We start from the raw sequence: 13,360 nt of genomic DNA on the forward strand, positions 1-13,360 counted from the left end.
TATCTCACATTACTATTCTTGAGACTGGCAAAATAGTAGGAACTTAAAATAGAGGGCAAAATAATGTCAAGAACACTGTTCAACTCATGCTCCTTTATACACATGTAGCTTTAATATTGTGGCTTTTATGGTAGAAATAACAGCAATAATAATAATAAAACTTTGATCTTATACAGAGGCGGATCTAGAAGCTGCAAACTGGGGGGAGGCAGTCAGAATCCAGTCTATGGTAGGTATATCATGAGATTAATATAACTTCTAAAAATATACCTTAAATTATTTTTGTCACTAAAAACTGGGTGGGGGGCTTGGCCCACAGGCCCCTGGCTATATCCAGTACTGAGCTTATAATGATATCAGAAACATATTAACAATTTCATTACATTTTATGAATATGACTTACCTGTTGTTTGAAAAGTTTAGTGGTCAACGTGTATAGCACAGGATTAAGCGCGGAGTTAATTGGAAGCACAAATACTGCCAACCATGCATACAGATCTTTATGAATGTTCAATCCTGAAACATAAATACGCAACAGATAACTTACAACAACTAGACATTTTTTAACATTTCAAAATAGGAAAATTAGGATAAACAAAACGGGAAGTAAAGTCAAATTTGTTGTTCAACCGAAGTATATAATTTATGATATAATTTCAGAAACTTCAGTCTGTGTTTACATGAACGAAACCTTCGTAAACATTTCTTTCTGTACACTATTCTGATAAAAACGTTATTCAGAAACTAGCTTTCGGTTAGCGTTTCTCGCTTACGGCCTCGCATCTCTTATGTGTCAGTCTTTGCATCAAGAGTGAATTTCGTGCATTTGCTCATATTTCCTGAGTATTGACAGCTGAGGGCTTAGCCTCCAGACCCCGCCTTTACTTGGCCTACGTCCTCGCACCTATTAAAACCACAATTCTATGGAATTTCAAGTTTCTTTTCCGATTCTAACTACCTAAAAGATAAGATTTTGTATCCCAAGAAAACGCCCATTTAAATAACATGGGAATTTCTTCATCCCCCTTTAGATTTCTTAAAAACTTAAAATATTCACTTTTGGCCACTTTCCTGTTTATTAGTCCCGCAAGGACACAATCATGCCAAATTTCATTATTCTAATCCTGCCGAGTTGCCTAAACATTTTTTGGGTGTAGAAGATGTACTATATAAATAACATGGGAAAGATTTTTTCAATTCCCCATAAAACCACTTTAAATTTGATTTTTTTTATTTTTGGTGATTTACTTAGGTAACGCTAATGAAAACGTACAAGCATGTCGAATTCCAACTTTTTATTCCAATTTCAAGTACCTAAAATATTAGATTATAGATGTTTCGTCACCTCCCTTAGACTTGTTAAATCACCGTTGCACTGTCCGCGTAGTCCCGACACCTTCACCAAAGGTCTGGCATATTTTCCGCCCCGTTGCAGCAGTGTTTGACTCCAATTTGAACTCGTATAGCATACACGCCCTTATGACGCTCTGTACAGGTGCTATGTTCACTCTGTCCTTATGCAAGTTTACGGTGTAAGTAAACTCCCACAACCAGGTAGTATGTTGGAAAAAATGAAATCTTTAAGTTTTACGTCCCGCGATTGTGCCGGTTAGGCTAAAGGAGACGGTGATGATGAGGAATGAATGAAATGGTGGAATGAAGAAAGTGGGAGAAAAAGAGAGAACCCCGAGGAAGCCCACGCACACGGTGTTTGTCCACCATAAAGTTCACTTGGCGGGGCCTGGGATCGAACCCGGGACCCCAAGCACCAGAGGTGAACGCTCTACCACTGAGCCACCGCGGCCCCAGGTAGTATGTTGGCTATACCCGTACCAACAGCTGACCTTCGCCTTATCTCCACTTGCATTCAACTCACGTTGTGAAGGCCAATTGAACACAAACCTCCACAAAAAGCGACCGAACTTTCTTGGTTACCTTTATATAATGCAATGATACAAAATATCCATGACATCCACAGTTTTCATTATATCTGTAATTTTACGTCGAGGTTCAATAGAAAAGTAGATCTTGGAAAGAAAATAAGTTTCCATCTCTCTTCCAATGATGACTCTCCAAGAAAACAAATATGTAATTTATAAAAGTAACAGTAACTCAAGAAACATAAGATACGTAATGCAGCGGTAGAGGAATAAAAACATGTATTGTTTCACCACATTTTCGTGACAGGAATAATTTCGCCACTAATAAGACATATAGTTGTTTGTGAATTACTACCTAGAAGAAAAAGTAAACCATACTTAAAAAGGATACGGCATACAACTAGGAAGTGAATAATAATTTGGTAGAACATATAAACACATTCGTCATTTAAATATACAAGTATTACAGGTGAACTGCACAAAGTAATATATCTGTCAAGAAAACTCGTAAATCAAATTGAAATTCAATTTTAAAATTACGCACAATTGATTTCTACTCATTGCAAATGATTCCACTAATACGTATACAACTAATTAAGGGTTAAGTTCCAAAGCTGGTTGTCCGTTTTTACCAAAATTTTGAAACTTTGCCTGGAAGAAGTGAATAATTTGCTTGTTTGTGTGCTTGATAATGTATAAAGAGAGCGAAATTTGTGTTTATTTTATTATGTGAGCGATCCTAAACATGGAAGTATTTGGCAAGCGGAGGGAACTACTTGGCGCAAGGTTACTGCATTGTAGGATTGTGGGAAAATAATAAGCATTTGTTTTGTAAACATGGATGCAGGTATACAGACATGCAGCCCTGGTTATGAGGTAACATTATATGAGTTTGTGGAACAATAAGGTGATAATCAGGAAAATCTATTTAAAAGTAAGTAAAAGTCATGGCTTAATAAATCTAAAAATAAATTCTAGAAAATGTGATAAGCAAATAACGGTAAAGAAACGTGGAAAAACAATTTTAAATGTAACGGTAAGTAACATAACCAACATGGCGGCAAGGTTCTAAAACACAGGTCCCCCTTCCCATTTAGCAGTAATAAAGACATAAAACAACGCGCCCTGCGGGGCTCTTACCCGCCTTCAGTCGCTAACGTTTGCTCGGCAATACTGTGAATTAAATATTAAACTCTGGCGGAAAAAAAAGGAAGTAATTACTACGCTTTTAGCCAAAAACTAGGCGGACGACCAATTTCGGAATATATGTTATAATTAATCTAAGCTTTCCAGTATTTCTGAAAGAGCGTTTAACGATACCTATATGAAGAGGATAAAAATCAATACGATTTTGATATTTTTGAAGGAGTCCATTGCATAGAATAGAATATAATGATTGGCAAATGACAAAATAGCTAGAAAGGCTAAATTTATATACAATATCTAAACGACAGTTTCAGTAGCAATTCTGTTTTGGTAATATCTTATGTCTTATTATATGGTTATGATAATGATTGTTCAATGGAGATAAAGAAGCTTTTATAATGGTATTCAAATTGCAGAATGATGAAACTTACGAACTAAGTTACGTGTCTCATTATTGTTGGTACCATGACAACCAGTTCTAAACGTTCCATTTCCCAGCTCCGCGCAACGCCCGGATAAGCATTTACGAGTGGTATAAGTGGTAAAGCCGAGCCTTCGTTGGGAAGTAAAGTAAAGGAAGAATCAATGGTGCCAGTAGTTAAAGATTTTAATATGGGAGTGGCTGATTTTATGTATCGAGTATTCAGCGGAAATGGAAAGACAAAAATCAACATGAAAACCAGCATGTTTTGAAATCCATAACATTTCATAATTTAAGAATCATATATAAACATCTTCATTCTTTTTCAAATATTGGGGACTCGCCGAGTCAATCGCGTCAACATAAGACCGCCACTGAATAATATACAGGGCGATCTTATTTGAATATGACAAAACATGTGCAAAATATAAAACGATGTGTTTAGACTTTGTAACTTGGTGCAATTAAATTAAACAATCACACGAGGTTTGTGAAACATTTAAGTTTTCCACATGCCCACCATGGAGAACGTAATAAACCTCATATCTAGCTAACATGGACAGTCACGTAGGTAGAAGGTGGAAGGATGAGATTTCTGAAAACACCATTTTTCATCTTTTCTCCTTTCTTGCTATACGCTTTTGACGTACCTGTGATGATCGTGGTTGAGGAAGCCAGGTTTGGTGAATTTGTTCCGTCAATTTTTTCTCCAAATTATGCATTCTGTGTTCACACTGTCGCTAACGTGAAAGACTACTCCGTCCATAAACATTTACCGAATTAGTCACTCATTATCTGCTGACTACCGCTCACACGCAGGCCCGTGCTGGCCCACCGGGACACCGGGACGTGTCCCGGTGCGCCCTCCGAAACATAACAGTGTAAATAAAGGATTTTAGTAATAAATTCTTACAGTTTTATTGGTAAAGAAGCCGTGAAAGGTGCAGTGCGCCCTTTACATTAGACGCTCTTGCGAGTCCACATCAAAGATGAACGATTTTATTTACTTTTCTGTATACCACAGTTCTGTACAACAAATACATACAGTTACTATTGGTAAAGAACCCGTGAAAGGTACAGTGCGCCTTTTACATAAGGCGCCACACGAAACATCACATTATAGATAGTGGTTTTAGTTATCCTGTGTATCAGCTTTATATAATAAATTCAAATAGTGATTGTTAATAAAGAAGCTGTGAAGAATACAAGATCCGTTACATGAGATGCCCTGCGAAATAATCACATTTTTAAAAATTTTATTCTTGTGTATTTCAGTTTTGTATTATAAATTCATACAGTTGCTACTGGCAGAGAACAGGCAAAGAGTACAAAAATATTATAAAGTTATGTAGCTATAAAGCGAAACAACGCGATACATCAAGAATAGTTCGGATAGTCAAACGTACGATGCATTCATGAAATACTACACTGACACTAGTCTTTAATTTACGATTTTTACAGCATCGAAGGTTTCACAGTCTTAATATGCATCCATATATCCGAGCATATTGATTGTTCCTGTGTGTTTTAAATCAGTGTTCGGATAGTCAGTATCTATTGTAATTCTAAAATATAGCTATATTAATTTCCGTAAAATGTGGTCTTCCTGTCACCACGGCACGGCGCGTCCTCAGGTTGTGGATCGAGAAGGCCTCTGGAATATAGAGGTTAGCTGAGAATACTGAATAAGCAGCCGCGAACAGACAAGGGGGTGATCCTCCAGCTTGAGGATTTGGTATGGGGCTAACTACTCATCCTGTAAAAAAAAAAAAAAAAAAAAGGAGGGGGCTTGTTCAGATATATTCGCAGAATCCTCGGCGGATCAGAACTGATAACTTGGCACGAACTCAGCAAAGTAAAATCGACATGAGAATTGGAACGTGGAAGATAAGAAGTCTCTATAGGGCAGGCGCGTTAAGATGTGTAACGAATGAGTTTAGAAATAGAAGATGGACCTAGTGGAATATCAGGAAGCTAGATGAGAAGGAAATGGAGGAGTCAAATTGGGAAATTTTTCGTTCTTTTACGGGGAACGAATTAAAAATTACCGACTAGGATCAGGGCTTTTCGTTCACAAACGAATACGTAATATTAGCAATTACATGGGTTGAATTTGTTAGTGATAGATTTTCTTTCTTATCTTAAGGGTCAGAGGTGTAATATTATTGTTTTAAATGTACCGTACATGCTTAACAGAAAATAAGGATGACAAAAAAAGTTTTTACGAAAGAATAGAACGGGTATTTGATCATCTCCTGCAATACCATATGAAAATTCTGTTAGGCAGTTTCAATGCGAAGGTAGGTTATAGGGAATAAATGTCTGCATAAGGAAGGTCGTGACAACGGCGTTAGACTCTTGAACTTTGCAACATCCAGAACCTTTATCGTGATGATTACAAAATTCCCACATCGCGACGTTCATAAATATACTTGGACCTTACCAGACGGAAAAACACATGATCAAATCGATTACGGTTTAGTAGATAGAAGAAAACACTCTAGCAGAACTGATGTTTGGTCGTTCAGAAGAGTTGATTATGATAAGAGAGAGACTATCGTTGAATAAAGGAAATATTCAATATCTGAAAACGGAGCGGTTTAATTTAAAGAAATTAGAGGAGAATCAGGTGAGAGGGTAGTCAAATTGAAGTGTCGAATAGATTCTCGTTTTTAGAACGTTCGGAGTGCTCTAATGTTCAGAATACTTGGTTGAAATTAGAGAAAACATTAAGATTTCGGCAAAAGAAACGTTGGGGCATGCAGAAATACGTAGGAACAAAACATGGTTCAACCAGGAATGCACTAAAGTAGCAGAGAAGAGAAAACAGAAGAAACAGCGTTGGCTACAAAATCCGAACGAAATAACTACATAAAATTTCACTGCCTTCTGGCGGAAAACTTCCAAAACTTCTAAAACAAAGAAACGCGATTTTTGAAAGCTAAAATTAATTAACTTGAAGATAATAGTAAAAAATAAAAACATTCCGGACATGTGTAAATGCATCAACGGACTTAAGAAAGGCTATCAATTTCGTGCTTATATATTAAAGAAAGCTAAAGGAAGAGTTCTCACTCATCAGAATACCATCTTAAATAGATGGAAAATTTTCTTTGACGATTTGCTTAGCACATAGTCAAAAATTAATGTGCGTGGAGAAAGTAAAATGCATACAGCATAACCCTATATTCCAGAACCTAACCAGACACAAATAGAAATCGCTATTAAAAAATTAAAGAAACACACATCTCCGGGTGTAGACGAAATTCTGGTTGACTTAATTTTAGCTGGGGGAGGGGATTGTAGAGCAAAATGCACAAACTCATTCTCCTTATCTGGAACAAGGAGGAGTTACCACAAGAGTGAAAAGAATCAATCATTATTCCAGTTCAGAAGAAAAGCAACAAAACTGATATAACAATTATTGAGGCATTTCTCTTCTATCAACATCCAATATATTTTCTTACACATTCTATTGGCAAGATTGAGTCCATACACAGACGAAATTATTGGAGATTATCATAGCGGATGTAGGTAAAATCGATCAACTATCGACCAGACATTTACTATTCAACTAATACTTGAGAAGAAATGGGAATACAATATTCTGGCACATCAATTATTGACTTCAGACTAGGGTAGGAGGGAAACATTGTACAACATGCTTACAGAATTTGCAATACCGAAAAAGGTAGATTAATTAAGATATGTTTACATGAATCCCAAAGTAAGGTTCGAGTAGAGAAATTCTTGTTCACGAGCTTTCACGTTGAGAATGGCCTGAAAGAAGGAAATGCGTTTTCGCCATTATTATTTACATTTTTTTTTTTTTTTTTTTTTGGAGAACACTATAAGGAAAATCAAAGACAGGAATCAGGTCCTAGAGTTGAATTGTATTTACCAGGTTATGGCGTATGCTTATGATGTAAATTTAATAGGGTGTGATAGAACAATAGAAAGGAATGCAAAAATCTTACTTAACGCTTGCAGAGATATGAGCTTAAAAGTAAATGCAGAGAAAACTAAATAAATGGAAGTTTGTTGTCGGGATCGTACTGCATTTTATGCATGCGTTAAAATACCAAATAATATTTTCTTTCGACAAAGTGGATACTTTCAAATATCTAGAATTATTATTAACAGACCAAAACCATAATTACAAAAAAAAAAAAATGGCAACTGAAAGCAGGGATTTCGTGTCATTATTCAGTTAAAAATCTTTTGTTGTCGCGAGTTCTGTTAAGGAATTTGTAGCTTAAAATATAAAACGATAATTATGCCTGTTGTGCTGTATGGTTACGAAACATTGTCACTGACTCTGAGGGAAAATCACAGACTCATAGTATTTGAAAAAGTTTTTTAAACAAATATTCGAACTCCAAGAGGAACGGAAATGGAGAATGGCGGAAACTCCATAACGATGAACTGCATAATTTTATACCGCTTACAAAAACATTGTTAGGGTCATCAAGTCTAGGAGGCACAAATTAGCTATTTACGTTAATACTAAAACAAATTTGGTGATTTTGATATAGAAAGGAATCCAAACTTTCTTTCAATATATATATATATTCTCGTTTCCATATATACTCGTTTGTATGGGCACCCTTTTAGTAGACTTGTTCATCGCCCTCATTAGTATCCCAGCAATGCCCTGAACGGAACACGTAATACAGAACTGATGGGTGCTTACTTCTATCGTGTCCCAAATACAAACTATACAGAATCTGGTAGTGTCTCTGTGTTCCTCACAGCCACTTCCACGTATTATGATACCATTTACTGGACAGCATGTTCAGACCGCCATCTACGTCATACACAATGGTTGTATGTATTCGTTCGGTATTTCCATGAACTTGTGTTACCAAATCTACTTTCTTATGTCAGGATAATTAAAATGTAAAATTACTTACCAGTGAGAGCAAGTATTTTGATGAGTATCACAGGCACCCAGCAAAGGCAATCTGTTCCTACGATGACAGCAAATCTCTGGGCGACCACTCTGTCCTGTCTTTCTTGAGTAGATCTTAAAGTCCTGGATTCCCTGATTACAGACAGCATCTTGACATAAGCAAACGCTATGAAGCCCAGTGCTATAGCATTTAGGATCATAAACATAGCTGCAGAGTATTCCCAGCCCTGGAATTACAAATTCAATAAAATATTTTGTATGAAGACGTAATTTTGTGGGTGTCGGAAATCAGTGTTACAGTAAATTTTTTATATGAAGTTAATTCTTAAGAATTTATCTGACTGTTATAGTTGCAGCAAGAATTACATGACTTGAACATGATAAATACAGGCAAAATATATGAAATACGTAATTAAAGAATGAAAATGTGTAAGGGAAGCAGCGTAGAGCAGTCGCTCAATATTTATTCAACCATTGATCTACTCAAAGTTATACATGCATGTTTACCATAAAGAATCTCAGTTCGTGTTTAGCTCAATCTGATTGATTAGTACACGTGACAGTTAAACAGAAATTAAAATTTAATAATTAATCATGTCTTGGGCTATATCTAATTAACCACACAGTGTACTACTAGCACATGCAGAAGGATCATTTGGAGAGGACGGATCACTTCCTTGATGGTGAAGCTCGAAGTACCAAGTTTAATTTTAAAATAGAATAAGGTGGTTCAATTTCTTCTTTATGTAGATAAAATATAAGTTTCCAAGCATATAAAAGATGATATACAAGATGATGGAAACTAGCGAGTTTATAAAAAAAGGTAGTCTTTAGGGGGGCGGTCGAACCGACCAGCTTCCACGTAGATTCGTCACTTCGGTATATTGTCATCTCGATAGTGTTATAATGGGAAACTCCATAAAGCTACGCTTAAGTATTAGTTTTATCTCAACAGATGGGGTGGTCATCGTGTGGATCACCACCCGGAAGTCAGTACATATTTTAGCTTATTTCCTTAACTACTGCGCAATGAAACGGTACATATTATAAATATTGTACTTTAAGATAGAGTAATCTTTCAGCTACAACACAAGACACTGATTCATTTGGTTGTGTCTTCTGATATCGAAAAAGGGAACAAAATAAAAGAAAATATTTGATTCGTTTTACAATGAGCACACAAGATGGCACTTGCTGTTAAATCTTACTAGAAGTGCTCAATGTTAAGAAATGTTTATTTGAATATGTAAAGTACTTTAAAGTAATGATCTTATTACGAAATAGATATATTGTTTGACCGTTTTTGTGTTATACTTCACATTTTATTTAAATATTAATTTATATTTAAGGAAATATATTTTGAGAGGAAATTTGCGTAGAACGCCATAATGCGTTGTTACCAAATTTGTACGTTTAATTCCTGGATTCTTGCGTTGCAGTTCGAGAAGCGGAACTTAGCTGTGAATTGCGGGAAGGGTCGAAAACTAATTTCTTCGGTAAGTATCCGAGCAGAATTCCATGATTACTTCCTTTATCATCTGGCACCAGTAAACACTCGACACTACCTGGCAACGCTGCACTATTCAAGCAATGTTTCGCATAGCACCGACAACACCTAGTGATCCACCTTAAGATTACAAAGTTATTCTTTTCTTTTTCTTTCTTTATTCAAGCAGGTGATCGAAATACCTAATCTTCAGATGTACAAGGTGAAGACTACGTATTACGAGCACCTGCGTGAACGCATTTCGGCATCGGTACGTACGATTATCCCCGTAATGTTGCAGCGTATGTTCAGGTGCACCGCGTAGGAGATGACAGCTCTGCTTGGATATGGAGGGTGGTCATGTCGAACTTCTGTGATTTCGTGGACTTTACGGTGTCTTCTTTGATATTGTAAACACTCCATTTGAATTCACGTGCCGCTTCCCATAAAGATTAGGGACTTTTCGGGCATCCTGTATTTCAGTTGGAAAATCACATATAGCTTAACGTGAGTTGTGATGTTAATTCTAAAGGTCAATTCTAATGTGTAGTATCCGAGAATATAGACACAACCTAACATTTTTGTGTGTTATTGTGTGTGTTTTTGTTAACAACTGATATTCTGCTGGAATAGAATGTTTATAAGTGAAAAATACGCTAATAAATATCAGGTCGTCTCTTCTTCTAAAAATGGTACAGACAGTCCATGCAGTTACACAATACTCCCAACAGTTACGAACATACCAGTTTAATACAGGGATGCAAATGAGCAACAAAATTTCACTAGCCCAAGAAGAAAAGCTCCTAGCCCACATCTTACAATAGAAATCATTTGCTTATCTTCGCTATGATATTAAATACTCACCCGTACCGATGAACCACCCACTCCGGGCGAAAAATGAAATGAAATCTTTGAGTTTTACGTCCCACGGTTATGCCGGTTAGGCTAAAGGAGACGGTGATAATGAGTAATGAATGAAATGGTGGAATGAAGAAAGTGGGAGGAAACGGGAGGACCCCGAGAAAACCCACGCACGCGGTGTTTGTCCACCACAAAGTTCACTTGGCGGGGGCTGGGATCGAACCCGGGACCCCAAGCACCAGAGGTGAACGCTCTACCACTAAGCCACCGCGGCCCCCACTCCGGGCGAGTGGTTATTTACATCCCTATTTTAATATCTTTCAACATTTGGTTATTCTAATTCTATTATCACCGATGTTCGTGTACTTTTTTTTAAAAAAAACTAGAAACCATGGATAAACATTTAGAGAGCTATCAAAATTTCGTACTGTAGATAGTTAGAATTCCATTATGTTGAAAATTTGATTATTTCAAAAGGAAATAATTTACAATGAATATATAAACAGTGTACTCAAGGCAACCATCTGCATAACAACACAACTGAACAGAAATAGATATATAATGAAATATAAACTTTAAATGACATTAAAATGAAAGAATAACATATCACCTGAGAGGGAGCACCTCAGGGATAAAGCTTCTGGAACGGAACGAATATTTGCACCTGGAATATCAAAATTGTATTTCATCTGAGGGTGCATATGAATGGCATTACGTGTTATGTTTTCAGGTGACTCCCGATATTTTTGCATTGATTTCCTTTAAGTTAAAATATTTTATGAGTACTGTCATAAAGGGCTGGTTGTGCTATGAGAAAGTAAAATATACCGGTACTGTAAGAATAAGCTGTCCTAGCTCAGCCGGTAACATGGCTGACTTAAACGCAAGAGAAACAGGTTCCCCGAGACCAAACTAGGCGCACCAACAAGATTATTTGTGTGGGTGCCGGAACCCCGGAGCACCCACACCCATACATAGACTATCGAAAAAAATCACATGAAGTGTAGTTGTTGCAACAGCTACGTATACGTACAAATCATGTAAATATGATAATCTCTTACTTTTTAACAGCGCTATTCAGTATACTTATGTCGGGTACGGAGAAAAAACTACACATTACGATCTTCGCTTGTAGCACTAACAAAATTGCTGATTTTGGTTAAAAACTTGTTAAATGTGTAGTACTATTTATTATTTCACTTTAAATATAATAACTGAATCAAGAAAAAGATTGATTTAACTCAAACACTGATAGCTCGGTCCTCTATTATAAACAAAATTATTACAATTAATGACGATTCTTAATTGAACTGAACTAGAGCAGGGGCTTTATGACTATTGGAAACATTTACTCTTAAAGTCCGAAACAAATGGTAGGATTCTTTTCTAGTGTAGCTGCTACAAGTACAAACACTTTGGAAGGCAGCGTGGATTTGACCCCCCACTTCATGGACTAACGAAAACATTAGTGCCATTCCTTAGTGCTCCTAGAAAGTACTAAAGTTTCGTTAGTGCTTACTTATTAGTGTAGTTATGACCAGTTACATGTCACGAAACTCCCATAAGAAATACAAGGAAAATTTATCATTGCGTCAAATTGTCGCCAAATTCAAAGGCACTAGCCTAATGATCTCTTCCAGTGCAATCGTTAGTGCTTCTTAGTGAGCTAACACCTAATATTAGTGCTTCATTAGTATAGGTGCTGCAAGTAAGAAACTTTTGGGGCCAGCGTGAACTTACTCCCCTACTTCAAGAACTAACGAAAAAAATAGTGCCATTCGTTAGTGCTTCTAGTAAACACTAATAGTTTAGTTAGTACTTCTCTATGAGTGTAATTATGGCCATTGTTTTAGCTCTAGAGCCTACGCTAATGAATCACTAACATTAGGGGTTGGTGCACTGACGATGCACTAACGAATGGCACTAATTTTTTCGTTCATGTTTGAAGTGGGGGGAAAGTTCATTCTGGCCCCCAAAGATTTTTTACTTGTAGCACCTATACTAGTGAAATACTAACGTTAGGGGTTGGTGCACTAAGAAGCACTAACGACTGACCCTAATTTTATCGTTAGTGCGTCATGTGAAGGGACAAGTTCACGAATGTGATTCTCGTTTCAAGTTGTTTAACGACGCAAACGTAGGTTAGACGAAAATTTGTCTCCCACATTTAACACTTGAGTATATTATATGATCGTTAGTTAATGTTTGTTGTTCCACGTTTAGTTACTTCAACTTTTTCCCCACAGCAATTAAAATATTGACGACATTATGTTTGAGTAGCCTTGATCGTCATGACGAATTATGAATTTCATCCATTATCAAGTTCGTTCTTTGTTATTTTGCTAACTTCAGCCCCTACATTTTTGGGCTGGCTACGGGCATGGAAGGAAGCAGTCTGTAGCCATTATGCTAAGTACCATTCCGGCATTCGCCTGGTGCGAATGAGGAAACCCTCATTCAGGATGACTGGCCTGAAAAATCTTTTAACACTTTTTCGAACGAATGCCCCCACCGGAAATCGAACCCGCGACTGCTTGCACAGAAGGCGAGAAGGCCAATGAATACGCTACGCGGGGCCACCATAATTCAGTGGAGTTTGAAGACAAATCCTATTAATTTTCTTGATCAATGTTTTTATTTGTGGAATGTTCATT

General features: G+C 36.8%; 1 protein-coding gene across 1 annotated transcript in view; it reads right to left on the reverse strand.

The window, feature by feature from the left end:
* LOC145686791 (uncharacterized) overlaps positions 1 to 13,360 on the reverse strand; it is a 759,437-nt gene that overhangs the window by 22,334 nt on the left and 723,743 nt on the right. Inside the window, exons 17-18 of the mRNA XM_081760448.1 lie at positions 8,361 to 8,586; positions 404 to 516 (exon numbers count right to left, since the gene is read on the reverse strand). Of these exons, the coding sequence (XP_081616574.1) occupies positions 404 to 516; positions 8,361 to 8,586 (339 nt within the window). The remainder of the gene's footprint in view (positions 1 to 403; positions 517 to 8,360; positions 8,587 to 13,360) is intronic.

Source organism: Thermobia domestica, chromosome 5 (assembly GCF_964235325.1).
Source record: "Thermobia domestica chromosome 5, izTheDome1.hap1.1, whole genome shotgun sequence".
In the NCBI taxonomy this organism is placed as follows: Eukaryota; Metazoa; Arthropoda; class Insecta; order Zygentoma; family Lepismatidae; genus Thermobia; species Thermobia domestica.